Genomic DNA, 27688 nt, shown 5'->3' with positions numbered 1-27688 from the left:
TTCCTTAAGCCATAAGGAATTGACCAATCACAGTTGAAAGTGAAGAAAATTAGTCGAATATAATTAAGTTTATGATTAAGTTGATTTCTTACTATACACATAATTTCTTACTACGCATAATTAGATCCGGGCTTAATTGATTAATTTTTGACGATTTTAGGTTTACTATATTACACCCATACTACATCCGGGCTTTGTTCTTTTTTGTAATCTATAAATCTATTGAATTACCAAATAGTGACTTTTCCCAAAAATGAAAATAATAATGAAGACGTCTTTCCCAAATAATTTCTAATCGATTCCATTCATAAAATACATAATAAATAAAATCGCTGTCTGCTAATTTGACGCATGAAAAAATTTTTTAATTATAAGAAAAATACTATTTCCCAAATTTCTCCAAACGAGAGAGATTCCCAAATTATATAGACCTAAATAAATAAAAAATATTCAATTTGTCTACTATCTTGTCAATGGTAACACAATATGCAGTCCTCACTTCTTTCCGCCTTTCCTCCTTGTCTATTTTCTGTAGTTGAACTGGTGTACACTTTTCGAACTTAAAGTGAGATAGGTATAAAACAGTCTAGACTAGACTGAAATGACGTGAGTTTTTTGTAGAACTTATTTTAATTTATTTGGATTAACACAATCGATAGAATTGTTTATACAGAAACAACTAATACTATATATTAACAAATACTACGAATTAGTAATAAATTTTTTAGTTACACAATTTTTGTTTTGTATTACTTTTATAATTAACTTCAACTAACCTAATTTTCCACGTGTTGAAACAAAATTTTAATAGGTAAATGTTAAGCAGACCTCTTTCACCTTAAATTTTGATAAAAATATATTCAATCGATGCATTTTTGCATGAAACGAAAGAATTTGACAGAAAAAAGTGTCGTTCTGCCTTGCGAACCGAGATTAAGCGTTAAAATTGACTATTTAGGTTAGGAAATCTGTCTGTCACGAAACAGTGCGATGCGAACATTTTATCACATTTTCATGCTTTCTGGCCACATGCTTCAAAAACACAAAAGATCGGTGCTTTAAAAACACAAAAGTACTGTTTCAAAAACAAAAATTCACTGCTTTAAATACATAAATTCACTGTTAATGCAAAGAATTTGTATATTTAAAGCAGTGAATTTGTGTTTTTGAAACAGTACTTTTGGTCCGCGAGGCAGAGCGACACTTTTTTCTGCCAGATTCTTTCGTTTCATGCAAAAACGCATGGATAGAGTATATTTTTATCAAAATTTGAGGTGAAAGAGGTTTTCTTAACATTTACCTTTTAAATGTTCTATATTAATGTTGAAAAGTATATATATTAATACTAATTGTATAAATTAATAGAAATTTGATTGAAATTATCCATTATAGAGACCTATAAATGGTGATGTAACATGTAACGTATGTATTCTGTTAAACTGGTGTTCGAATTAGAATGACAATGCGAATTATAATTCAGATTATAACAGAAGAACTGTGTTGCGATTGTTTGGTAATATCATTGCAGGTACACATATACAAACTGTCTATTACAATCTAAGGGAAATTTCTATAATTAGAAAAGAAACGCCTCACACATTATAGAAAATTAATTGTAAAGATTTCATTGTATAATGGAGGAAGATAGGTCACATTACATATATCTTTTAAAAAATCTCCCAACTTGTTTGGCAACTCTTTTCAAAAATGATAAGGAAGAAGAAAGATCTCAAGAAGTAGCTGTTGCTCTAATGACCTGTTTTGCTGTGTATCTCAAAAAATATGCATTTACTGAAGTAAGAGATTTTAGAACTAAACAAGTTGTCCAGATATATAAATCACTTCTTAGTGAAGGCAATGAGCATGTCGTGTCTCCTGAAGCTTGGCAAGAAGCATTGAGATTGGAAGCAAAAAGAGAAAGAAAATTTGTTATGAACACAATGACGACTACTACTAGAGAGAAACTTGTTCAATTGATGGAGGAATATAGAGTGCCGTCAGAAAAATGGTATTTACTTCTAAATTTGTTATCGAATGTTCAAAAGCATATGAAAGTTTTGCCTAATGGTAATGTACAGTTACCACCTGGAAAAGAGATAGGTGATGTCATAAATGTAATCTATAGAGATGAAATAGAGCAAACTCATGTATTTACATATTCACTAATTGCACGCTTACGGAAATTTTACTCTGTTAGACAAATTGTGGAAGTATTAGTTAACTAATGAATTGACGCGAAAATTTGCAATAATTGCATTAAGATGATTTGCCATAACGTAACAGTTTTGTTAGAATAAAATTTCTAAATATTTGTCAAAAATTAAATAAATCCGATTTTTTTAAATAAATATTTTTTAATTTTTTCAAAAAACGTTTGATTCTTTACTTAAATTTTTCCATACTGAATATTTCATGTTATAATATCCCTCCATTTAGAAATAATTGTATTTTAGTAAGCATATGTAAGGGTTAATTTGATTCTTTTATACATAATTATATTTCTGAATATTTTAAACATAATACAGCTGAAATATATTTTTATCAGTTATTGAAAAATTTTTTTACAAATTTAATTTTGCTATAAAGATATATCACTAAAGATTCCCTATATAATTATTATTTTGTCGAAATACTATTTCGAAATTAATTGTGCAAACAGTTATATATATTTTAAAAGATCAGCATTTTTACAATAAAATTACCAAACAGTTTTAATACAATTTTTCAATATAGTTTTTTTATGTACAGGGTGTTTATATATCGGTTATAACAGTTTTCGTCACTGTTCGATGCCTAGCTTCTTGAAGTTTTTAAATATAAGTTTAATTTTTACTTAATAAACTTACTAGCTTTAGATCTTAACTCCTCATAAAATGTGGCCGAGGAATAATTGAGATTGGAACATTGAGGAATACATGGGATCGACTCTGAAACCTACGAATCAATCGCTTTCAAGCGGAATTATGCGTCACGTACATATACGCATATAATATATATATATATACACATTATACATTTATACATACATATATACATACAATTACTTTCAACATAGTATGAATATTGGATCCATATGCAATATTAAAAATGCTCTATAAAATAATAAATTTAATTTTTCTTATATTAAATCAATTAATTATATTAATTTGTTTCTAAAACTCTGTTTTTTGCTTAAGAAAACTTGGAATTTCTTTGCTTTGATGGTAAAAGCATGGAGTTAAAGTTATTTTGTAATAAATTATATGTACCATATTTACAAAACTTATGAGATACAAATGGAATGTAAAAAGCTCTAAAGAATGGATGTGATCTGTAACATAAATGATAATAGGATATATCAGATATAAATATAATTTTCATTAATTACAGTTAACATATTATATATATGTATATGCGAATAAAAGCTTTGAACTTACTTTGATGCATCTAGGAATTTAGAAGATTTCACAATAATAAACTGTTGATTTAGGCGAGAGTAATTCGGTTCTAGAGCTGTTTCAGTTTCTATATCCAAATCTAACAGAAAATGGCACTTATCTAGATTAAACTGAAAGCAAAAGGCAGAGATGTGATAATATATCTATAGTGCAGTAACTGTTATAATTTAAAATGTAGTAACAGATAATATTTTTATCTGCATATAAGATAGGTACGTACATAACGCGATGGTTCTTCTTTATTCATATCGTTAAAATGTGCTTGAATTACACTTGTTGCATTTTCATGATCTAAGAAGGGTTGAGGTAACTGTCCTTTAAATTCGGATCTCAAGTATTGTAACTTCCAACTGAAAATGATTTTAAAAATAATGTAATTATATCAAATTAAAGAAATATATCACTATATATATTATATGTTTGCACTAGCGGTAGAGATGTGTTCTTTAACATATCTCTCTCTTTCAACAATAGAATTTCATAAACCCGGAAATTTTTATTTTTTAAACTTTTGAAACTAGCAACTAGTATTGTGCGCTAATTTTTCCACTTACTTGGTGGACGGAAAAAAAAAACTGCTAGGGAAACGATGCCATTCTTTTCCAATACAGAAGTTTATGTCAACGTCTCTAGGTATATCGCCTTCTGTTTCCAATTTGTTGACTTCAGTCATAATTTCCATGGGAGCATAATATCCTAACGCACATAATCATAAACTTCTTATTAAACTCCTATTATTTGAACAAAATCGTCTTCCATATAATAATAATAACCTTTATATATCGCCAATGATCTTGATAATCCCAAGAGGCCACATATTAGTATTGCTAGAACAGTGATGTGTACAGTATATTGCAAATAGTGGCAACTGATATGCGATGGATTGAATTTCGTTCTAACATAAAAGTATAACTTCTGTACAATATCCACCGCTATAGCGCCTGCTAAACAAATCATAGGATACACTGGAAACAAGAACCGTTCCTCCTGTTGACATATTTATTTCGTCAATTCCTTCGTTTTCTATTTTATCGTTACACATCAATAGCACATTTGAATAATCTAAATATCGCGGAAAATAGAAAATTTTCAGCGTTCCTTGTACATGTAAAAACGCAATGTTCAAATGTATTCACTTTTCTCTTAATAATATTATTACCAATCATATTTTATACGTACTTTGTGCGGCTGAACGAAGAATACAAGAATCCATAGATATAAAGGAGCCAATGAATACCAGTAAGAAAGACATGAACGGTCTCTTGGACGATGCCTTGCTGGCACGATCAGCCATACTAAAAACTATAAATATAGTTAAAATACTGAAATAAATCATGTTATACAAGATATTACAATTATCGTTCACTTTCAGTTGATTTATAATAATACAGTTATCTATTGAAAATTAAATGACTTTAAATATAATTATAGTTTTTGGAAAGATAAATATATTTTACTGCTTTTATTGTCAATTTCGAGAAAACTTTACAAACCGTAATATCAACAAAAAAGAAATACAATATTTAACTTTCATTTAGCAAAATTCAAACTTTCAAGTTGGAAGAGAATTATTCAAGTTTGAAGAATCTGTAGTTCACAGAAAGCGTGCGATATTTGAGACATTTTGTATAGATTGAGTATAAATTATTAAAATTCTTACTAAGCCTAAGGGTGCGAACAATGCACCAATAAAGACGAAATTGAAATTCAAGAATCCATTGATGATGTAATAACTGAACGGCTCTGTGCCATAAAGATTAGGTCCATGGTTGGTGAAAACATTGTACAATATGATGTTTAATGGCGCGATGACAAGTTTGCCAAAGTACAAGGAATCCACCCATACCATTGGTATCACAATTACAACAGCAGATATAATGACCCATTTTATGAATTTGATCCAATCTCGTTTATGTATTAACATTTCAACGGCGATGGGAAGCCTAAAAAGTAAAGTAAGGAAAATGAGTTTCTTTGTTATAATATGTATAATGCCAAAATCGTTCGTGTTAGTATAAAAATTACCCGAGCAACGCAGCGAATGGCCATCCAAGTAACGAAGAGATAGCGGTAGCAAAAATGGCCAATTCATACTGGCGAGCGTACCAAGCTGCTGTAGCAACAGTACTCAGATACCTGTGATAAATATTAATATGTAATGTATAAGTAAATTATGTATAGAGAGTAACTAATATATTTCTCATTTTGTAATTGTACCTACATTGAAAAAGACGATGGTAAAAACGCAGCACTGGAGATATACATCCCAGAGCTGAAAATGAGGAATACAAATGTAAGTCTCGCTACATGGATTCCAAATTCGCGGCAGACACTCCTAGAAAACAGAATTATATGTTATAAAAAATAATGTGTCAATCCTTACATATATTTATGGGTTAGTTTTAAGGGAAAAACGTACCTGTAAAAGTATACTTCAGATAATGTACAACCCACAGATAGGAAGCATCGCGTAAAATAGAAAACTAATGCGGGATTTGGTTCCAATAAATAATGATAAACTTTTGCCGGTACCATGTGAATTAATAAGTACATATATGAACGTAAGGCATATTCAGGACTGTATTCCCACGTTTGCTGGCCGGTTCCGTAGAGCAAGAAATGACTCTAAGACAAGATATAAGCAGATATAACAAAATGCATTGTCAAAGTATATTATATTCATTAAAAATATCAAAGAATGGGAGAAATTTGTTGTGTCCACATTGCAAAATAGTAAAGTCTACCGAAAAGATTTTGTAAAATGTCTACTACAAATTTTATTGACAGAATACTAACACAAATGTAACAGAATCTGCTATTGCATAACTATTCAAATGATACCACTTATTACAATTAAATAATTCCACTAAAATATTTACAAAATGGCAGATTTTTCTCGATTTCTGTTGAATTATATTGGAAAGTTCTATTGGCAGAATATAAATTTAATGCACACATAGTTGATACTAATTCGCTGCAATATTTTGATAATATACTGTTAACTTATTTTATTAACTAATTTTGCTTACTGAAGATATTCTAGGAATCATTTATTTGTTTTCATAAAAGAAATAATTCTATTTTTTAACATTTTTTAAAGAAATATTAGATGAAACAAAGAATGTATACATTTCGAAGTATAGTATTTTTGTAGTATTTTTAAGTTTATGTAATATTGAATTGAATTATATTATAAACTCACTGGTTCCCAGTAATTATACGTTTCATCACAGTCTGTTATATGACACCATACAGCAGAGCAAAATCTTGCCGATAATAGCAATTTAAAAGCTGTATCATAGCAGGGATAAACAAGTCCCATGTCGGAAGATTCTTCTGGCCTAAAACATCATTTAATTATTTGCTTTCTTTTTACTATATATATTCATATTTTTACGATATTACAATGCATATTGCATAGATCATAGTTTTTAGGACATTGTTTTCTATACAGTTTGCAAGATACAATTAGAAAATAACAATGAAAATGCATATGATTCTTAGCAATGTAAGATACAATTGTTATTTACAATAATCAATTCAAAATACAGTAAAAGGCAAGTTAAATACATGGATTAAATAGCTTTTTTTTGAGATTTAAACCTTTTATATATATATATATATATATAAAGTCATGGAAATTGAACGAGTAATTAAATAATTTAATTTATATTAAACATATTACGAAATTAATATAAAAATTGTTGACGTGTAACGGAGAATGCATTTGTAGCACATTTTTGTTTTGCAGATTCGATATGCTATAGAATATAGGCTTCTTATTTCTCTTTCAAGATTTACATGTCAGATATTTTAAGTTATTAATATAAAAAATATATGTATAAATATTTGGCTGAAGTATAACATTTATAGCTGTTTGTAGATATGTTCTTGTTTCAACAATAAGCAACTGACAGATGAGATTATTCGGTCCCAGCTGATAAGCATTTCGTATAACAATTTACAAAATCTGAAGAAAGAAAAGAATATTGTATGTACTTTGAGAATCTTCTTCCATTAATTTTTTTCAATTCTTTCTTTGACAAAACGAGTTGTCGTTGACGTTGGTTAGGTGCCATGATCTTCTCACTGTTCTTATTTATTATCCACTCGAGTCACATCGCTATATAAAATAAACATTTATCAATAATCAATACGGAAAAGGAGAAAATCGAAGTCGCTGTTGAAATTTCACTCGTATGTTAGACATTTCTACAAGAGCAACGAACCACGCGAAACAAACATATGTCTCAATAAATTCTCAATAAATATGTGCGCAGTGTGTATCGATGTGTATAGTTCGGTGTCGTTTTCGTAACAAGATAACAAGCGCACAGTGAAAAAGGAATAGCGTTTGTGACGCCCTCGCTGTCTCACAGGCGACAAAATGGAACTAATAATCAATATCTGTCGATAATATTCATATCTCTCTATCTGGATTCGAATCCCGGGTGAGGTAATATTTTTCGCGGCGTTTTTTAATAAATTTTAATTCGATTAATCAATCGCATTATGCGCAAATGCAACTTTGTCTTGCAAAAGCTGCATTTGCGCATAATGCGATTGATTATCAAAGAATTAAAAAAAACTTGCCATTATTTACAGTTTTTAAGATGTTTATTAGCATTAAATTATTAACAACTTTCTAAGAATACTATTAAATTATATATATATATATAATGTATATTTATATTATATATATAAATATATAGTGTTCCAAAATTCGCGCATTCGGAGTACAGAACATACCTTATGCTAAAACATTTTCCTTTAGTAAAATTGCGTCCGATAAATAATTTTTGCGCTTATTTGTTAACTTCAACCTGCTCTCCTGCAAAAACTATTTATCGTACGCAATTTTGCTGAAGGAAAAAAGTTGTTTGTTTTAGCATAAAGTATCATGTCCTGTATCACTCCGAATGAGCGAATTTTGGAACACCCTGTATATCATATATATTTTTTAAATATATACATATACGAATATTTATCCTTTTGCTCCTGCTATTATATATACAAATATATCTTTTTACAATCGCTATATAACTGAAAGAGAATGTTTAAAAATAATTTTTAAGTTCTCAAAATTCTAACGATAAATTATTAAGAATGTTTAGTTTTATAAGGATCGAAATAATTTGCGATACAAAATAAAATAGGTATTAAAATATCATAAATTTTTATTTTTCAACTATTCTTACTCTAACGGAAAGGTATACATCTCACGTAACAATTTTATTTAAAACTGATACAGCATTCCTATTCAATTTACATGGCTAATTTTTACAGTCTGTATCAAGATCTTTTCTCTGAATAGTTTAAACTAAACGATGTATCATATTGGTTATTTATAGAAGTGTATATGGTCGATGAAGTCGATAGAAACGATGTGCACGTATTGTACGTTTAATGTTGAACGCGAAACAAAATTAAATGCCACAACAATTTGACAAATCTTGAAATTGAGTCAGATTGCGTAAATTAATAGAGATACATCTAGGAAGAGAGAAAATCTATACGCGTGAGTGACTGAAACAATATTCAACAATACTTGCATTCCGTCGATTCCAATTACAAATTTTTAATCACACGGAGACATACACAGGAAAAAATTTGGATTTGCGACGACTCGAAAATTCAAATTAACGCGGCTCGGCGAATTTTTGAGTTAACACAAGACCAATGCGGTGAGGGAGAAGCTCGGAATTGGAGATAGGACTCGCATGACTACCGAGCCCAAACAATTCGCACTGAAGCCACTTCAGCGAAGATTGCAGTGCAACACGCTGTTATGCCACGCTAGAGCTGTATCAACTCCAGGATGGATTCAAAACAACGCCTATTACATGTTGATATAATTTAATCACTACTGGAGTTCCACATGCAATGTGGAACTGTGACAACTCCACACTGGATTCGACACAACCGCCTGTAACGTATGGTGGAGGCTCGAGTAGCGCTGGAGTCATCGCAAACCTAAATTTTTTCCCGTATATACACAAAATTGTACGAGATACAACAAATGTTAGATTTGTAGATAGAATAGCGATTTCTTCATTGTGGATGAATTCTATCAGTATTTGGCAGCTTAAATTTCGATCAACAAAATTATCTGCCTTTTATTTGATTTGTACAGCAACTTTCTTATAAATTTTATTAGTATACTCGCTGCACTTTGCAGTGCCACCGAAATCGCCGGTTAGATAGGTACTTTGCTTCCTTAATAGTCCTTAATAGTAATCGTAAGCAATCTGTTCGATGATCTTGGCATGGTTGCTCAGATCTATGTACTTCAGGAATTGTGGAGAACAATGCTGGGGTTTGCCTTATCTTGGCCAGTAATATTGGGTGCAGTTCCATGTACCTAAAATTTATCATTTCGTCACTTATAGAGTAAAATAATAAATTAATATACAGTTAATGTAAAATTTCATGCAAGAATTATAATTCTAAATAGGATCAATAAAAATAAATATAATTAAATCCTATTTTCGATAAAAGCAGGTTCTGGTTGAGGCAATATTTTTCACAATAAAGTTTTTAGCAGTTTTTAAGATTCTTACATCAAATGGTTACTATTCTTACTACATGCTTATTAATATCAAATTGTTAAATTGCATGTTAATTTAATATGTAATATTACTACTCCAATTCTGTTCATGATTACATTTCAAAACCGAAAAAGAGTTCAGTCTGTAGACGTAGTTTACAGAATTGAATATGTAGGTATAAATTCAAACAGAAATATTTAAATCAAAATGAAATTTAAATTGATATTTAAATTCACAAAGCAAGGCTTCACCAAAAGCAAATCAAGGCCAGCAAAATAAAGCTTCAAAGGTTCCGAGTTACGCATGAAGCACGTGATGCATCATTTGTCTTTGTTGTTCATCAAATAATAAAGAAGGATAAAACGATACATCATATGTTTCATGCATAACTCGGAACGCACCCAAAGAGTTTATGATACAAGCTCATAATAGATACACTATGCAAGGTCATGCTAATGATTATAAGTCGAAACTCTAAAGCAAGATAACTATTCAAATAGATCAACTTAACTGAAATAGATTATACTGAATCAAGCATATAAAAATTCAAGGAACACTAACATGATTATAAATGAGCAAAATCTTAAAATTAATTTGCTTCAATATAATAACAAAATTCAGAAAAATTATATAAATATAACATAAAAAATACAATACGTACATATAAATATGAATGATTTCAATTATAAGAAAAATTACGTATAATGAAAAATATACTAAAGAGATCTCAAACTGCAATCATAGAAGACATGCACAGTAGAGGACTATTCTGAATCACATACACAACTGGTAAAATATCCAAGCAAGTCGACAAGTCAGAACAGGGCCTCTATTCTTGAAAAGAAACGTTACAAAATTCTAGAAAAATACTATAGTATACGTAACATATACTGTGGTATTTCTCTAGACTTTTGTATATGTTTCTTTTCAAGAATAGGGGCCCAGATACCTACAATTACAACATAGTAGCAAACAAACTAAACAAGAATCAACGTGCAATAATTAACTTCATATAAAATACAAGAAGAATAAATCAATAAATAATTTAACAATATATCAAGCAAATAAAAAATGAACACAACACATAGAGATCAGAATAGCGAAAATCAATCATATATAAATTAACATATTGTAGCTGTTAATTTGATGTTACTAAACATCAAATCCTAAAACTAAGAATTAAACTGCTTTCCAATTTAATGTGATATTACTATTCCAGCTTCGGTTTAGGAGTGTTTTAGCCTAATTCTATAATGTGCTCTTTGCTTCCTGTTTCTTGCTGTTTGTCTCTTGCCTTTTTGATCCAGAAGGCAAGAGACAAACAGCAAGAAACAAGAAACAAAAAGCACGTTGTAGAATTAGCCTCAAGATCGACAAATAATCGGAGCGTAGTTTACTTGAATTGGAAATTGTACGAATTCACAAGAAACGTACACGAAAAATCTTGGCGCGAGCGAATATAGAATTTCTCATTCATGTACGTTTAATCAACAACTCTGAAAATGCACCAGCGTACTATTTTTTAGTTTCAGTTTCAATCTGCAACACGCATCCTGTTTTCCGCGCACGTCGAATACAACTCAAAATAACGTTAGCATCGGGAAATATCTTGCGTCCAGGAAATCGTTCCGCATACAGATTGGCAGCTTCAACAGCGTCTTCTCCGACTTCACCGTATAAGACGATCATGTCGGTATATTCCCGAGCACTAAAATATTTATCTGCCATTTGATCGAATCGAAATAAACATCTCAAGACACGCTAATCGGATAGTTATAACTAGGTTATAACGAAACAAATGAAGTTAATCCAAGTGCGAACAAATTTTGTCGCTGGGCATGTGGCACCATATTGCCAAACAATCCCCCATTCCGTGATTAGTAACCGCGACGGCGCGTCGCGGCGGCGACCGGCGCCGATTTTAAAAAAATATCTCGTTAATTATTACAAAAATTATAAAATAGTACAAGACTTTTCGACTTAACTTATGCCTAGATTCTAAGCAGAATCGTAAGGTTCGTAACATATTCCTGTAAGATTTGTAAGAATTTTTAAGTGTTTATACCTTTATACAATATTTTTGCAGACAACTTCTTACTAGCCATAAAATTTACAAGAAATCGTAGATATTTACGAATAATCATACGTCTTACGATACATTAGCATAAAATTAGAATACTAATTATAAGTTCTTACAAGTTTTACGAGAACACATTACGAGTCTTACGATTCTGTTTAGAATTGACTCATTAGTTCTACCTGCTTACTGAAAGATGATGCGGTCATTAGCAGACATTCTGTATATATTTTTATTTAAATGCATATCTATGATATAGTACATATATTCTTATGCCATGTACACAGGGTGTCCCGAAATTTTTTACCAAGCGCTCTCGTATAGATAGAGCGAACTAAACTGAGTCGAAAAGTCCTCTACCATTTTGCAATTTTTGCAATAATTAACAAGATATTAATTACTAAAAATTGTTTAGTCGGTTTAGTCCGCTCTATCTACGCAAGAGAGCTTGGCAAAAAATTTTGGAACACCCTGTATATGTAATATGTATGCACATATACATACGTATCTGGAATGAACAAATTTATTTAAATATAGACATTTTTTAATTCTTCGACTAATCGTATTATAAATGCAGCTTTTAATTACGGAACAAAGTCGCATTTGTGCATTTAAATCAATCGATGAATTAGAAAACTTGCGTGTTATCTCCATGGAGATCACAGATGTGTAAAAATGGAGATCGAGCCGAAATTCACGTTTGTGCCGTTGAATGAGAAAACCTACGTCGGAATTAATGATAAAAATACGCAAGAATATCTGTGTAAATGGTGACATTGATATTTTAGTTACTATTATTTTTACAATACATATAATAGTTAATTCTGTAATTGCTGAATAGATGGTTACACATTAAAGGTTACACATAAAAAATCGTGTTTTTAGGGGCTTAAAAGGAAACTTCATTATCCAAAATTTTTCATTCAATGAACAGTTTCAACAATATCATAAATATCATCTAGCTGATGTAAGTTTACTCAATAACGAGGACAATATTTTTTCCAAATTATGCAAGATGTTACAGAATTCATACGATGATCTTACTTAAATGTTTTACTAAATTTGTGATTTAGATTTTCCTTTAATTATAAAATCATTGGCAAAGAATACAGAAAAATGAATATGAATATATAAATACATAAAAATTATACAGTAATCTTTTTATTTTGAGAAAGATTTATATTTCCTGATTTTTTAATTAAAGAAACAAAAATATTAAGCTATTAAAAAAATATTTAAAAAATCTGTAGGCATTTTTTAAAGATAACACCGTTGCAAAAGCATTATTGTCCAAACAAGGCTCTGCCTGGATAAGACAAGGTATCATTACTTTTAGGAAAATTGTAACAGCTACGTAAATAAATTTGTCTGAATTAAAAAAAATTGTTGCTAGATATACAAGCGTCCAGTGTGCAAATAAAGCAAGTACCATGCTCAGTCTTAAGTATGTCATTCTTTAATAAACTTAAGGATCCAGATAACAGAATTGTGTATAATTCCGGAACGATCTGCAAAAGATATGACTTGCAAATAGAAGACTTTTTGATATCTGACAATCTTCGTGGTGTAAGAAATTTTCATCTGTGATCTCTTTTCTTTTCTTTTTTTTTTGCTAAATTCCGTTTTTTTAATTATTTTAAGTTATAATAAACTAAAAAACATTTGTGTATGTTGGAAGTTTCTAAAGATGGTATTTTCAACTTCTCATGATTTTTAGATGCTTTTGGATGAAGAGTCAGAAGAATACAATTTATATTCGGAATATGAAAAAAATGAGTTTGTGTTTCGAATTTTTCAAATGCTTGTTCTTGGCGGAACATTATGTCAGTTTGAGGACCAAATACAGCCATATTTGGACATCACCAAAAAGATATATAAGGATCTTATAAGGTTATTAGCATTTATTAAAATTAAGTGTAACAGAAATTAAAAATATGAAAACTTCATACTGCATTCCTTCTAGAGTGCAGAAGCAGAATACTTTGAACGATTTGTTCGTAAGCACTTTGGTGTTAGAAGTAGTTGCTAAGGATGGCACAGGCCAAGATTATTTCCCATTTAATTCCAGCAACAGGCAAAATATTGCATATTTATTGATAGATGCTAATTCTCGCGAAATCACAACTTTTATACATCAATACGGTGGATACTGTTCTGCCAATTGATCGTCACATTGTATACACTACTTACTTGGTTTTCTTGTAATATCATTCTATAATAATTACTTTTCAAATATTTCTTTAGATATAATCAAAGATTCTAATATGTTCTATATACACAAAATAATTATTCACGTATATACATTCAGGTATAATACAATATTAATTTAAAATACGTTCTTTGCGTTTCATATAAGATAATTTATTCAGTTGCAAAAAGATCTTAATTATATTTGTCTGCACGTTTTTTGTGTAATCTAATTGAATATAATTATCTTATTGTGTAGAAAGAATTATTTAATTATAATATTATTATTGTACGTATTTATGTAATTATTACATACATATGAATTTTACGCACGTCATTCTGTATCTCATGAAAATTATATAAAGACTGTCATTATATAGCATTCAATTTTTTTCAATTACAATATGGAATTGATATTGTTTATATAATTTAGAGACGTGCGAATTATTTGAATACGAACCGAATCGAATCAAATCAAGTATGATTTTATTCGATTCGAATTTGAATCGCTACGATTCGGATACACAAACTATTCGAAAATTTTTAATTTATGGCCGATATTCATAGTCGATTCTTATTTTAAAACCATCTTAAGTAATGTCTTAAGATGTTAATGCAGCTCTCTTGTTGGTTTGTAACATCTTACTGAACTTAAGATAAATATAAAAATCGACTATAAATACCGGCCTGAGATGTTTAAATATAAGAATCAAATACATATATAGTAGGTGTTGACCAATGGAATTATAAATATTCTAGTGAATTTGCTCACTTTTGTAATTTTTATCTTATTTCAAGATATACAATCAACTCCTAGATCTGATTCAGATTCGAATCGGTTCGATTCGATTCGGAATCGAACAATCTTAATTCGCACATCTCTATAATATATTTATCTGTATTCCATCAAAATTAAAGCACTTTACGATTCAAATTTTTCTTCGCGTACATAATATTATCACACATATTCACTAATTATTATTTACTCAGTCACTTTAAATAGACAATTTCTTGCAAAATATTATATATTAACATTCACAAAAATTACACATGTATAATCATATTACAGCCCAGAAATATGTAAATATATAAGTGTATAACACTTGAGATTTATATATAAAGGTTACAGCTTTTTTATTTAGGTATATTAAGCGTAGAGATATATAGAAAGAGTCATGAAAGCATTCGCTCTATAAAATATCTACTTTTAAAGCTTTTTGCTCTCGTGAAAAGGGAATTTCATTTGAATGACGAATATTAGACCGTTATTATTATGACTTAGTTATGACTAGCATACACATTAGCTTGTGCTTTTTTATCATACAGATGCATCATAATTAATAATTCCTAAACGCTGTTTCAGCTCTGTGTATCTTGCTTGCTATATTATGAATCATTTTCTTTACAATACAGATAAAGGTTACACTATAAGTCTCATACCATCGTCATTATTTAAACAATAATTTTAATTGTCAGTAAAAAAATAAAATTGATAATTTAATTTCTAATAAAGACGCATTCAAAAAATTTGGAGTCATGACAGTCTCGCTTTCTGTTCTAATATATTGGCACACATGCATTAATTCCAAACAAATATTTGGAAATAAATATCTTCATTTTAACTAAATTTTTGAATAATTTTAAGATTGAAACTAATTGCTCTGAAGATTATTATTTATAACTTTCATTCATAATCAATTATGTACATGTATATTATTATGTATATATAATATATAATTTCAGCCGAGATATGCAAAGCAATTAATTATCGAAATCTTTCGAACATAAACATGTAAAATATCTTGCATTATTAATTGAAAATATTATTATTTATTGTACTGTAAAAAATATGAAATTCTTAGGAGTGATATGTATCATATGATATCTCTCTAATAATAATAGTTGCATTTGTTGGTAATTTGTTGGTATAATTAATAATTTATCAAGATAAATATAATGCCTGTCTAATATGCAACTTCATATTGCAAAAACAAAGCGATATTAATCACAGCACTTTCGTTTAAAATTAAATAACATTTCTCACGCGACAATCAAGATCTTTTTTGATTGATGTTTTGATGCGCGTTATTCCTGTATGTACAGTGGTCACAGAAAGGTTGCAACATTTTTTTTTTCGATGGCTTTCGGAACTCAGTCTTGCTCGTAGAGCGATTGAATGTAAATGGTTAGATCTATAAGTAAGAGAACCAATCTCTTCGGTGAGCAGACTGCATTCTGAAACTAATCGAAAAAAAGTGTTGCAATCTTTCTGACCCACACTGTACACTGTTTAAAATTATGCTATGTAAACGTCACTTATCCTTTGCAATAACAGTATTTGCGTAAATGAAACAATGAGTTTTCCACACATCTCGCCTGAGATCCATACATATTGATTCTGCTAACATCGGAGATCTGTAACAGGACAGTAATATTGTTCATAAAATAATTGTGCTTCCCTCAGTCAATTCGTTTCCCCGAACCTACCTTAGTGTGAAAAGTATTCTTCGCAAGATCTTGAACAATGCTAACTTCGAACAACGCATCACCTGGTACCGTTTTTACTTTTAGTTGATAAATCTCAGTCGTTACTTTTGTTTTGGCACTGAAATCACCTATAAAACCGTCTTGATCTCCAGATTTTCGGAAATTAAGTAAACCTGAAATGTCATAGACATTAATAATCTTATATAAACAATCTTATATAAATAATGATAAACGATATATTTTGCGTGCCATACCTTTAGTAGGTATAAGCCTAGCAGCCCATAAGATCTCGTCCAAGTGTAGTATCGCGCATATATTATGATGATCTTCAGTGTAACCATTAAGAAATTGAACGAAGTAATTAGCAGCACCCACAACGTTTGTGTCGTCAATTGACACTTCTTTCCATCCGAGACAAGCGCACCAATGAGGTTCTATAAACGCATCTGCGCATGTTCTATCCACAGGTATCTGAAGTATTACATTAATTATTAATTCTCAGTTTTTTCTTAATTTAATCGCAAGAAAAGTTACAAATTTTTTTGTAAATTGTGTCATTACGATAATTAGATAACTTGGCAATTCATTTGCATTTTCTAAAAGAAGCAAAAAATCGCGCTTCATTAATCATAAAACGATATATTTTTCGGTGGACATGTGTTTGTATATTCACTTAATTTACGTTTTATCATGGATACTTGGTCTCTGCCCATCTTTCGTATTTTCAAAAAATCCAAACAGAATATTTGGGCGACCTGTTCCTAGTAATTCATCTATTTCCACAACTCTTTACAAAAATTATTAATCTGTCTATTTCGTATCGCAAGTGACCTTTTTATTTCTAAAATTCGGATAAGTTTGTTTCGATGAGTAATAGGCTACGTTTATACCGTTTTAACCTACATAAACAAGGACATCTATTGTATAGGTCGCGGCCTAAATGCACGGTGTAAACGTAGCCATAGTCAAGATAAGATTACGTCAGCTCTGATAATATCAAATGGTATATCGTGCCTCGTCTTGTTTTCATTTAAAAAATGTTTATTTATATTATGGTATCGTAATGTGGAAATGGAAATTATATTTTTTCATTGGTAATTTTTGAAATTAAAAGTTTAATGGATCTCAATATTCACATGTGAAAAATAATGTTTTATCTTACAATAATTTTTAAGTACTTAAGAGTCTTAGAATTCTATTTTTAGGAGTGTACGTTACGCATTATTACTGATACTAGACAGTATTGTTGCACACACACATATATATATATTCTTGTGTCCACGAGTCATTCTAATTAGTAAGTGAAGTTACAATTACTATTACATAAAAGAGTTGTTCTTTGCGTTGTAAGAATTGTCAGTCAACAAAATGTTAAATGAATGGAAAAAAACTTAAAATTGATAAAGTTCAAGCTCTATTTTTTGTTTATAGTTTTTATAGTTTATTTATATGAATAAGATTCAATTATTATTTTTGATATTTAAAATGCATTATAATGTATTAAAATTATAATTATAAATAAAGTATACATAGTAATTAACATGCATTTTATATGATTAATAAAGAATTAATATAATATAATATTTCGCGTTGAGTTTAGTTATAGATATAAAATACGTACGCGAATATTTATTCGTATTTGCAAATAAGAGTAAAATATCACATTTGACGAGTCCTTTTTTATATTTATAGAGTTGTTAATAGAACTCAACGAAATTAAACCGATTATAATCTTTGATCGTTCGTCCTTGTCTGACTCACTTAATAACATGGAAGATAACCACAAACACGTAGACATTACCCTACAAGCTTTGATAAAAGTGATGACCTTTCTCTGGTTTATCTCTGTTAACATTAACTTACCTTATCAAACAAACTAATGGCTCTTTGATGTCGATCTCCATCTTTTGGCGTAACAAAGTTGAGTATATTTTCTAACGTCTTGTGCACATCGAATGGTGATGTTAAATATTGCGTGTTGTACACGAAGTTTGCATAGGCTTGTGGGTGGACTTGTTTAAACCAAGGTGGAAAAATGAAAGAGAAAAATGGCAATCTTTCCTCTTGCTTGCCTTGTAAAGTATTACGAATATCCGCAAATCTAAAACGAAAATAACGATTAGCTTGCATGTGCATAAAGCGTAGAATCTATACATAATTTACACTTATAGTTTACATTTACACTTTAGCGTTTTTCATTGGCAGAACTAGTGCGTACTCGGTGCACTTTAAAGCCGTTGTACACAAATCGACATAAAGATGTACGTTCAATAAAAATATAGAAACAAATTAAATCGTGAAATATTCAATACATTTTATTCTGCTATTTGATAAAATACACATTGAGTATTTTATCAATTGAGATATCTCATATTTACATTTAGATTAGAATAGTGTACAATAGATTTAATGTGCACTGAGTGCGCATTATAGTTCTGCCAATTAAAAATTATATATATATATATGTATATATTGTATATTTATGAGTTATTCCAACCTGTGTCCATGATCGCTCATTAAAATTAAAATGGTACTGTTTAAATGTCCAAGATCGTAAAGATTTTTCACCCAAGAATATAAATCGTCGTCCACCACCCCGATATCGTTATAAGAGTCGTGAGAAAGTTCTCCATGAAATCCAAATACGAATTTTGGCTGCTTTTTGTATGTATTGAATATCGTTTTTATATAATTCATCATCACCTACATAAATACGTATTTCAATATTACAGGAGCAAGCAAAAATTTAACGAGGATACATAAGTGGACAAGAAATTAATTTTCTATTTGATGATTTGATGTAATAATACATAACTTTAAGTTGTTTTATAATTTAACATAAATTATAAAACAAATTATAAAATCCAGATTTTGGAAAGTCTTTAGCTTTCTATATATTATTTCTTTCTTTATTTTATTAGTAAATTTATATTGCATTAATATATACCAGATGACGTGGAGTGCCAGCTAAACAGAATTTATTATATGTTTTGAAGAATGAAGAAGCAGCTAGATAATAGGTGCGCATATAGTGATGAGTCGGTTGCTTATTAAATCCCTTTAAGCGATAAGTGAACGTCCCGATATGAGGTACATCTTCCATAAAACCTGTTATGTATCCGTGTTCCTCGTATTTATTCCATATCATAGGATATACGTTGACGTAATTTGCTGTGTTAATTCGTTTTCGCGTTTCCGGTAACTCAAGTTCGATCTTGCCTGTTAAAATCGGAATAAGTGCTTGCGGAGTGCCATCCCCTACAATATTATATCCCTCTAGCACCAGAGCATTCAGTTGTTTTATGAAATGATAAGTTTTAGGCAGTTTGCGAATGAACGTGTTTCGTGACAGCGAATCGAAGCCGAACATGAGCACATTCAATTTCAGGACTGTGTTTGGCACGTTTTCCCAATTGTGCTTCTGTTTGACATACGGATCGTGTTTCACACCAGCAAGTATACTATGCCACCTAAACATATTCACTGTCAGCAAAATAATAGCAGATACGTTTTTGAAAGTAAATAAGTAAATCAACTAACACATCTCCATTTTTCGATTTGCATTTGACATCTGCAAAATCACTCTCCCTCAGAATGTAGAAATCGTCAGCCTCTATACCATCCAACAATTTGGTATTATAGTCATCTGATCTGATAATTTCTGAAAGAGATAATAGTATGGATTGCTAAATAATATTTTATAATAGTAATAATTTCACATTATGATTTTAATTATTGAAACGCATCACAATGTCTTTATCTCCATGTAATAAATATGTAGGGAATGTTCTTTTTAACTTACCACTAAAGATGCATATTATGTGTCCATATTTCGTCTTTGCTTTATTAGTAATAACAAGTCTTGAACCTTCCACTGTAACCCAATCTTCTGCTCCACAAGATAAGGGTGGTACATCATGTATGAACTTCATTATTTCTGGACTAGAGATATTTAATTGAGGTAATTTGCATGCAACAACGCCGTCTCTGTACAAATACATTTATAAAAAATTATAAATATATAATGTAAAGTTCAATATATATAATTGTTGCTTCTTTCTTATCTATATCGAAATTCTAAAATATTAATTGGAATATTATGTGCAATTCAGCTCACTTGTTGAAGAGAGAGCATCACATACATACCTTGAATAAGACTGTTCTGATTCTTTGATCAATTGTGATATGTACATTCTGAAATGATTTAAAAGTTTAGAATGTAAAAATATACATCAATATTTGGTATTGAAAACATTAAAATTTTATATTACTCACAATTTATTTAGATTTGACATATCAGGTTCATTAAATCCTAATTCTATTCGTATTACTTGGACGACACAAAACAAAAGTGCTATGAATAGTCCTGCTATTATGCACCGGCGAAAATGACACGCTGTGACCCTCATGTTTTGTTCAGTTTATTTCTGTAAAGTAAACAAATATTAAAATTAACTGAGAACAAATAAACATAATTTTATTCACTATAACACTCACTATTGCGTGTGAATTTTATTTCTATTTTTTTCATTTTTCTTTATCTATTAAAAAAACACACATAAGCACTGTTTTTGTTGTTCTTGCGAATATCATGAAAGGATTAAAAAATTAAAATAAAATGTCTACATTTCAGAATAGAGATAAGGTATACAGTTTAATTTGCGTTGAGACAAGAATATAACGTTATTGAGGATTAATCATTTAATCTAAACAAGTCAACAAAGTTATTTAATATTAAAGGCATATTCTCTTACACGTTAAGGTGTATGATTGTTAGAATAAGAATGGCATTGATCCTAACTCAAACCGCCATGTGAGACTGACTACATCAGACAACACTGCTATGTTGTTAGCTGTTACACGAGACAGATGTTGGCTTTCGTTTATCATAATACGTGATAATGGTGTGATATATGCCAAATATCACAGATGTGGATGTCGAGAATATTTATATACTGTGTATTGCAGCTGCAAATTTCAATATTGCCATTTATCCTATTGAACCCTAAAATTGATAGTCCGATAACATTATCCCTTTTTCAACTAGCATTAGTATTGCATACATAATATTTTTTAAATTAAGTGCAACATATTCATACATAATACATGTGTTTTATAAATCATAATGTTATATTATTGTGCATCTATTGTCTGTCTTAATCTGAATTCGAATCTGGCTCTGGTCATATCTATGCGATACTTTCAGTAAAGTTTATAATTCACTGTGTATTTTCTGATAATGTGTCATTAAATATAAACTTAGCATTTGCATTAAATTTATATCAAGTAATAAACGACCTTGGTAGTTTATCTAGTATATCACGAGCCACTGTTATAAGAACTGTCTATTGTATGAATATTTAAACAGCTATAACTAAACAATGACTTTCAAAGGTGGTGACTTTAAGTCTTTCATATTGAATGTCATAAATTACAATATGCAGATTTAATTACAACGTCGTTTTTCCTGTCTTATTATTAATCTTAGCACACATGCACAGCAACTGTCTAGCGCTCACACGTGTTGCAAGAAAAAAACCAAGTTCTACCTCCGCATTATCACTGACGGTAGATGATTCTGATGAATGCGCCGACGAGAATTTTGGCAAAAATGCACCTGTCAATTAGTAATGTTTAATAAACGGCAGTTCGGCGGCAAAACGCATGGCACGATAAATGGCAACACGACGGAGTTTCCCATCGAGGCTCGGGAGACGATGCAACTGGATGCAACGACCTCACATATGCACACGCACGCACGCACACAGGCCGTTTGACTGTGAGTTTTCACAAGCCTCCCTGGAGTAACGTTGCATCGCGTAGATGCAACGTAAATGTTGGGGCGAGCGGTGTTCGTACGATTGCGGGAATCTCTAAAGGGTCCAGCAGAACGCGTCGCGAAGCATCGACGTCTTGACGTCGTCGTCACAGCTCATCGCGGCGCGTTCGATATCCTAGACAAACACGAAGATGCATCGCTCTCTCTGCGACGAAAATCGGAGCTCGTTCCGTTACGAAATGCACTGTGAGGCGTGAAATTCCCACTCGGTTCTCATTCAGCACGTATATATACGCGACACTCACACATGTCCGTCCGTACGTGTGAGTAAGGGTATAGTTGAGTGCATTTACTATTCAGGATGGTCGGGTCTTGGAAGAATAACTCGTTTTTTTGGGGGGAAAGAGAAATTTTTCTATCCTTCGGAAATAAAGACCTTAAACAGTCAAGCTGGATTTTTAGTACCAAAATAGTTCTGTGTGAATTTATATACTATGCATAATCCAAACATATATCCAATTTAAGTATAGTAGAGAGCGCCAAGGATCGATCAAAATTGGATGTTTAAAATAATATAAGTAATATTCTTAAATTCATGAATTTAATTTATCTCAGATGTGCGCCGAAACGTTCAGACATTTAAACACAATCAATCTGAGATGCTAATTATTAGCATTTAAATCGCACAGTCACATTTGAGATAAATTAAATTCATGAATTTAAGAATATTATATCATTTGAAACATTCAACTTTGACCGATCCTTAGCGATCGCTAATAGTTATGTTAAGTACATTAACTCGGTCGAACTTTATTTCTAAATATCCAATTCCTCAAACCGCGCACCGAATTTATTTTCGGTCTTGAAACGTGATTCTAACGGAATTAAAGTGGTAATATGACAAATTAAATTGATAAACAATTTAATTATATTAACTTAATTAATTAATTATATTATATTAGCAATTTAATTATATTAAATATTATTGAATTGGATAAGCAATTTAATTATATTAATATTGATGCTGATAAGCATCCTAAAATCTGTAAATAATTTTATTGCGAAAAATATCTATAGATTTTAGGGCCTCTTTCACCAATTTCTGGTTAAGTTAATCGACGATTAACTCGCAAAATTGCCAACAGTTTATGTATCAGAATTTCTCCTCTCTCATCCTTTTTTGAGACAAATTGTGTTTAATTGTCAATCACGTTGATAATCGTAATGACTGAGTTGAAACCACCATCATTTTAATTAAATTGCTCATGAATTTGTGATATTACTACTCTAATTCTGTTAGAATTACATTTTAAGACTGAAAATAAATTCGACTCGCAGTTTGAGGAATTGGATATGTAGTATATAAGTTCACATAAAATTATTTCAGCACTAAAAATCCTGCAGCTCTCACTTGACTGTTTAAGGCCTTTATTTCCAATTCGTTGCGTAGTCACATTACGGTCTTATAAGACACTTTGTATTGTTTTTCAATGTTCTTTTTAAAGATCTTCAGTTTTCTAAATAATTCTATTTAATAGACTTAAAAAGGTTCTCCAGTCATTTGACATAATATAGGAACTTGATCAAATTTTGAGAATAAATTTGTTATAAAAATAGAGGCATTCTTAAATTTTTTCAAATTTTTTGACCATCTGGATCAAAAGTTATTTTAATAAAAAGTATTTAATATATTTATATAAAAAAATTGAAATTTTTGTTATTATTTAAAAAATTATTGTTTATAACAATAAAACTAATAATAAATAAAATAAATAATCTATAAAAATGTGCTGCTCAATGAAAACGGAATGTTATGAACACAACTTTCACATGTATGTAATTTGTTTAAAGCGTAAATATTAATATACGCATTTGGACTGCGCGCGGGGCGAGCGGTGAGAGGAGTAGCGGGAGGCGGAGCCTCTCGAAAATCGGCCGAGAAGTGCAAATCTTGTCGAGCTAACATCAGGGCTCAGCCTGATAACTAAAACATCAATATTACATAATTTTGCATTTAACAAGATAAATATAATGTACACATAGGGTGCGTTCTTTTAGGCATCGGATACAGCAGTTCTTGCAGTAATTCGTTCTTTTAGCATAACTGCACAATCGATTGCAGCGCAGATTTTCGTTCTTTTGGCAATGGATACGCAGTAGATACGCAGACGAATAGAATTAGCTGCGCAGCCGGCTACGTATCTGCGTAATCGTTTAAAAAACACGCAATCGGCAGCTCCGATGCGCAGCGACTGCCAAATCCGATGCCTAAAAGAACGCACCCATAGTGTTGCATAACAGTTACATTATTGAGTGCGAAATTATAACATTGATGTAACGTTATTTTTAGTTGGTGTCGAATAGAATGTTTCTCAATCGTTATTCGAGAAAATATTTGACCATCGAATGTAATGCTTGGTAAATCGGATGCTGGACCCCATTAACCCGTACGAGATATTTTCTCACGATCAGAATATATATACCACGAGCAACGACACGTCGAAAGTTGGATACGATCGATGAGTGACCGCCGGTGACTGCGTCATACGACTGAAGTTCAATCTTTCCAGGAGTAAAAAAGCATATTTTCTCCGTTGAGTTGTCATACATAGACATTTTCCGCATTCTTCTATTTCATAAGATGATCCCGTTCAAATTATTTGAATTGTTAAAATTCCGAAAGATTTCACTAAAGCATTTATGTCCTCAAATTACACATGAATTTTCCATAATAAAATAAATACATATATTCCACATATAGCACACATATACTCACAATTACGTATTTTTGTTATTATTATTATAATATATGTATAATAATAAATATATTTTATATGTATATACATATATTTTATGATTATTATACATATAATGTATATATTGTTGGACAAAATGTGTCCAACTTTATTGACATAATGAATTTATTGACATAAATCGCATGTCCTAAACGGTCCATTCAAATTTTTGGGTTAATTTAATACAAGATGAATATGTTAGAAAATTACACAAATATTATGTAAGAAAAAAAGAGTAATAGCAACACATTTTATAAACAAACCGTGGAAGCACATTTTTTTTAAGTAAAATTAACATTTATAATATATTTATAATATAATATATATAATATATTTATATTGTAATATATTTACAATATAATCATCTTAGAGTTTACGTTTTAAAACGTTTTAACACTTTATTTTATGTTATTTGTTTATTTATTCATGAATTTCACACAATTTCATACAAATCTTTAAATCATATTATGTAATCATATTACAATATGTTAAGTCTCAAGTATGTTAAATTACACAGAGAAAAAGATTTCTTTGGATTTAATAAATTTTATTGTATCCAAATAAATTTGTTATTTGGAATGGTCCAAACAAATCAATGTTTGAATCAATAAGTGCGATTGTTTGAATTTGAAACAATGTATATCTTTGTCTTAAATACATTTGTTTAAACAGATAATGTCTATCTTCGGCATTCACGTGATCAAATATGATCAAATTGTACTGCACAAACATAATTGATATAGCATATAGTGCTGTTCGTTTAATCTTGTTGTTAGACGTATAAGTCATTGTTTTCGTAATTTCAAAAAATATAATGGTTGATCTAAGAAGGCAATTATTTGCATGAACTTCTATCATAACCTCTACCATAACCTCTATCAACATATTTTGCCATTTTCAAACAAATAATTTGTTTCATTGTTTGTATTCATTGTAACCAAATAACATATTATTTGATTGAAAGATATTACTTCAAATAATAATGTTATTTCTGTCAAACAATAGAGGTTTCTCGAATGAAACAATGAAATTTTTATTCAAACAAATAATATTTCGTACAAGCATATGTTGTTTTAATAAAACAAATTTTAGTCAAATAAAAATAGGAATACTAAATCCAAAGAAACCTTTTTCTCTGTGTAACACTCGAATATGTTAACAAATTCAACACAAACTGTTAACATGAACATGAATGGACCGTTTCCAACACAAATACTTAATTTTTTTTTTGTGTAATAATATAAATGTATAATTTCTTTATTTATATGAAAATGTTATTTGGTGAAAGAAACACCTTTTTAAGTTTAAATTAAAACTTTCGGCGCACAACTCATTCATAAATTACGAAAGACGTTTGATCTAATAATTTACCGTAATGTATTTAATATTTTAAACTCGAGATGGTCTCAAATATGCACTGGGTGACAAATGAATCGGACGATCGTTTACGTTCACGCACTCGTGATCATACTCGTGTGTTACTTGTCGGTACGCTGATGTAGCACTGTCAGCACCAGTTCTGTATGAATTATTTCTAATCGCTCAATCGATTGTACGTAAAAAGCGAATACTATGCCGGTAGAATATTTGTTTTATGGATCTCTTTATACATAGAACGCAGAGAGAGAGAGAGAGAGAGAGAGAGAGAGAGAGAGAGAGAGAGAGAGAGAGATTTGCTTTTGCTTTATTTCCGAATCGGTTATGCAATATTTGAAATATGCGCGTATGACATATAGCTGTCATCATTTATCGTATGATTTGAATTTGCAAGCCAAGCACGTTATTGCATATACATCCTTTTCTCCTTTTATCTTCTTGAAAATATAATATCGCACATTTGTATTTTATTCTATTGCTTCTTAACGACAAAGGAGGAATAATGGCTTTGTATATAGAGACACGCAGGAAAAGGAACGAAAAAAAATCTATATGTAATGATAAAATAATTTTTAAGTAATAAATCCCTTTAATTAAAATTACGCTTATATGGAAAGGATTTAGCCATTGAGTAATATTTCGAATATTGTTTAATTTGTGTGCACAATTGAGAATGAAATCTCTAAGTTCTCTCTATTTGTTTCTTTATGCATATATAGATATACAAGGTGTCTGTAAAGATTGGGACCAAACTTATACAATCACTTTTTATATTTAAATAATTATAGTATTTTCCACCTCAAATGGTACATATCACAAGATTTTTTAGCATTTGTTTTATCTCTTTCAAATGTCAATTGATTTTAATTTATTAGGAACAGCATTACACATTTTATTGATGTCGTTAACTAATTAAATGTGCGAGATTAATTAACGTTTGTACGAGGGTAGATCAAATATAAACGAGAATTTTTAAAAATTATTTATTGGACGAAAATAAA

The 27688-nt window shown here is 30.1% G+C and overlaps 4 protein-coding genes across 9 annotated transcripts; 2 read left to right on the top strand and 2 right to left on the bottom strand.

Moving 5' to 3' along the window:
• The first annotated feature begins 576 nt into the window (after positions 1–576).
• Positions 577–2231, top strand: LOC108724359 (uncharacterized). 2 transcript variants are annotated; one of them, XM_018450706.1, is made up of 2 exons: positions 577–606; positions 1529–2231. In XM_018450706.1, exon 2 carries the CDS (start codon positions 1635–1637, stop codon positions 2223–2225), a length of 591 nt encoding a protein of 196 aa, XP_018306208.1. In that variant the 5' UTR covers positions 577–606; positions 1529–1634; the 3' UTR covers positions 2226–2231. The 2 variants fall into 2 exon arrangements, with proteins under 2 accessions (XP_018306208.1, XP_018306207.1); XM_018450705.1 differs by lacking the exon at positions 577–606 and adding an exon at positions 1393–1422.
• A 940-nt stretch (positions 2232–3171) lies between these two features.
• On the bottom strand, positions 3172–7710 carry Alg9 (alpha-1,2-mannosyltransferase Alg9). Its single transcript, XM_018450686.1, has 12 exons — positions 7437–7710; positions 6640–6778; positions 5857–6062; positions 5659–5772; positions 5463–5573; positions 5098–5380; positions 4617–4739; positions 4211–4424; positions 3992–4133; positions 3658–3787; positions 3417–3547; positions 3172–3310 (listed from the first exon to the last, which is right to left on the bottom strand). The coding sequence occupies exons 1-12, from the start codon at positions 7514–7516 to the stop codon at positions 3172–3174; spliced, it is 1812 nt and encodes a 603-aa protein (XP_018306188.1). The 5' UTR covers positions 7517–7710.
• A 4893-nt stretch (positions 7711–12603) lies between these two features.
• LOC108724358 (uncharacterized protein C11orf70 homolog) lies at positions 12604–14238 on the top strand. 2 transcript variants are annotated; one of them, XM_018450704.1, is made up of 6 exons: positions 12604–12832; positions 12948–13029; positions 13313–13382; positions 13465–13628; positions 13780–13952; positions 14026–14238. In XM_018450704.1, exons 1-6 carry the CDS (start codon positions 12738–12740, stop codon positions 14225–14227), a joined length of 786 nt encoding a protein of 261 aa, XP_018306206.1. In that variant the 5' UTR covers positions 12604–12737; the 3' UTR covers positions 14228–14238. The 2 variants fall into 2 exon arrangements, with proteins under 2 accessions (XP_018306206.1, XP_018306205.1); XM_018450703.1 differs by having other exon boundaries at positions 12605–12832; positions 13456–13628.
• A 2033-nt stretch (positions 14239–16271) lies between these two features.
• On the bottom strand, positions 16272–26856 carry LOC108724348 (uncharacterized). 4 transcript variants are annotated; one of them, XM_018450688.1, is made up of 12 exons: positions 26682–26769; positions 21491–21741; positions 21012–21163; positions 20883–20930; positions 20539–20723; positions 20277–20397; positions 19684–20206; positions 19234–19439; positions 18600–18837; positions 16991–17207; positions 16737–16909; positions 16272–16664 (listed from the first exon to the last, which is right to left on the bottom strand). In XM_018450688.1, the coding sequence occupies exons 3-12, from the start codon at positions 21143–21145 to the stop codon at positions 16566–16568; spliced, it is 1944 nt and encodes a 647-aa protein (XP_018306190.1). In that variant the 5' UTR covers positions 21146–21163; positions 21491–21741; positions 26682–26769; the 3' UTR covers positions 16272–16565. The 4 variants fall into 4 exon arrangements, with proteins under 4 accessions (XP_018306190.1, XP_018306189.1, XP_018306192.1 ...); XM_018450687.1 differs by lacking the exon at positions 26682–26769 and adding an exon at positions 22286–22936; XM_018450690.1 differs by lacking the exons at positions 21491–21741; positions 26682–26769 and adding an exon at positions 26793–26856.
• Positions 26857–27688: the final 832 nt, after the last annotated feature.

This window comes from Mycetomoellerius zeteki, unplaced genomic scaffold (genome assembly GCF_001594055.1).
Source record: "Mycetomoellerius zeteki isolate Tzet28-1 unplaced genomic scaffold, Tzet1.0 scaffold292, whole genome shotgun sequence".
Lineage (NCBI taxonomy): Eukaryota > Metazoa > Arthropoda > Insecta > Hymenoptera > Formicidae > Mycetomoellerius > Mycetomoellerius zeteki.
This window is presented reverse-complemented; position numbering and strand designations above follow the sequence as displayed.

Coding starts and splice junctions, on each gene's coding strand:
- Alg9 (XM_018450686.1), bottom strand. CDS start 7,516: ATGGCACCTAACCAACGTCAACGACAACTCGTTTTGTCAAAGAAAGAA. Junction 4,134..4,210: donor ATCATTGGCGATATATAAAG/GTTATTATTATT, acceptor TATGTGCGTTAG/GATATTATGCTCCCATGGAA. Junction 3,788..3,991: donor TTTTTTTTTCCGTCCACCAA/GTAAGTGGAAAA, acceptor AATCATTTTCAG/TTGGAAGTTACAATACTTGA.
- LOC108724348 (XM_018450690.1), bottom strand. CDS start 21,145: ATGAGGGTCACAGCGTGTCATTTTCGCCGGTGCATAATAGCAGGACTA. Junction 19,440..19,683: donor CTGGCACTCCACGTCATCTG/GTATATATTAAT, acceptor GTATTTATGTAG/GTGATGATGAATTATATAAA. Junction 18,838..19,233: donor ATGAGCGATCATGGACACAG/GTTGGAATAACT, acceptor TTTTCGTTTTAG/ATTTGCGGATATTCGTAATA.
- LOC108724358 (XM_018450703.1), top strand. CDS start 12,738: ATGGAGATCGAGCCGAAATTCACGTTTGTGCCGTTGAATGAGAAAACC. Junction 12,833..12,947: donor CAAGAATATCTGTGTAAATG/GTGACATTGATA, acceptor TCGTGTTTTTAG/GGGCTTAAAAGGAAACTTCA. Junction 13,629..13,779: donor TATCTGACAATCTTCGTGGT/GTAAGAAATTTT, acceptor CATGATTTTTAG/ATGCTTTTGGATGAAGAGTC.
- LOC108724359 (XM_018450706.1), top strand. CDS start 1,635: ATGGAGGAAGATAGGTCACATTACATATATCTTTTAAAAAATCTCCCA.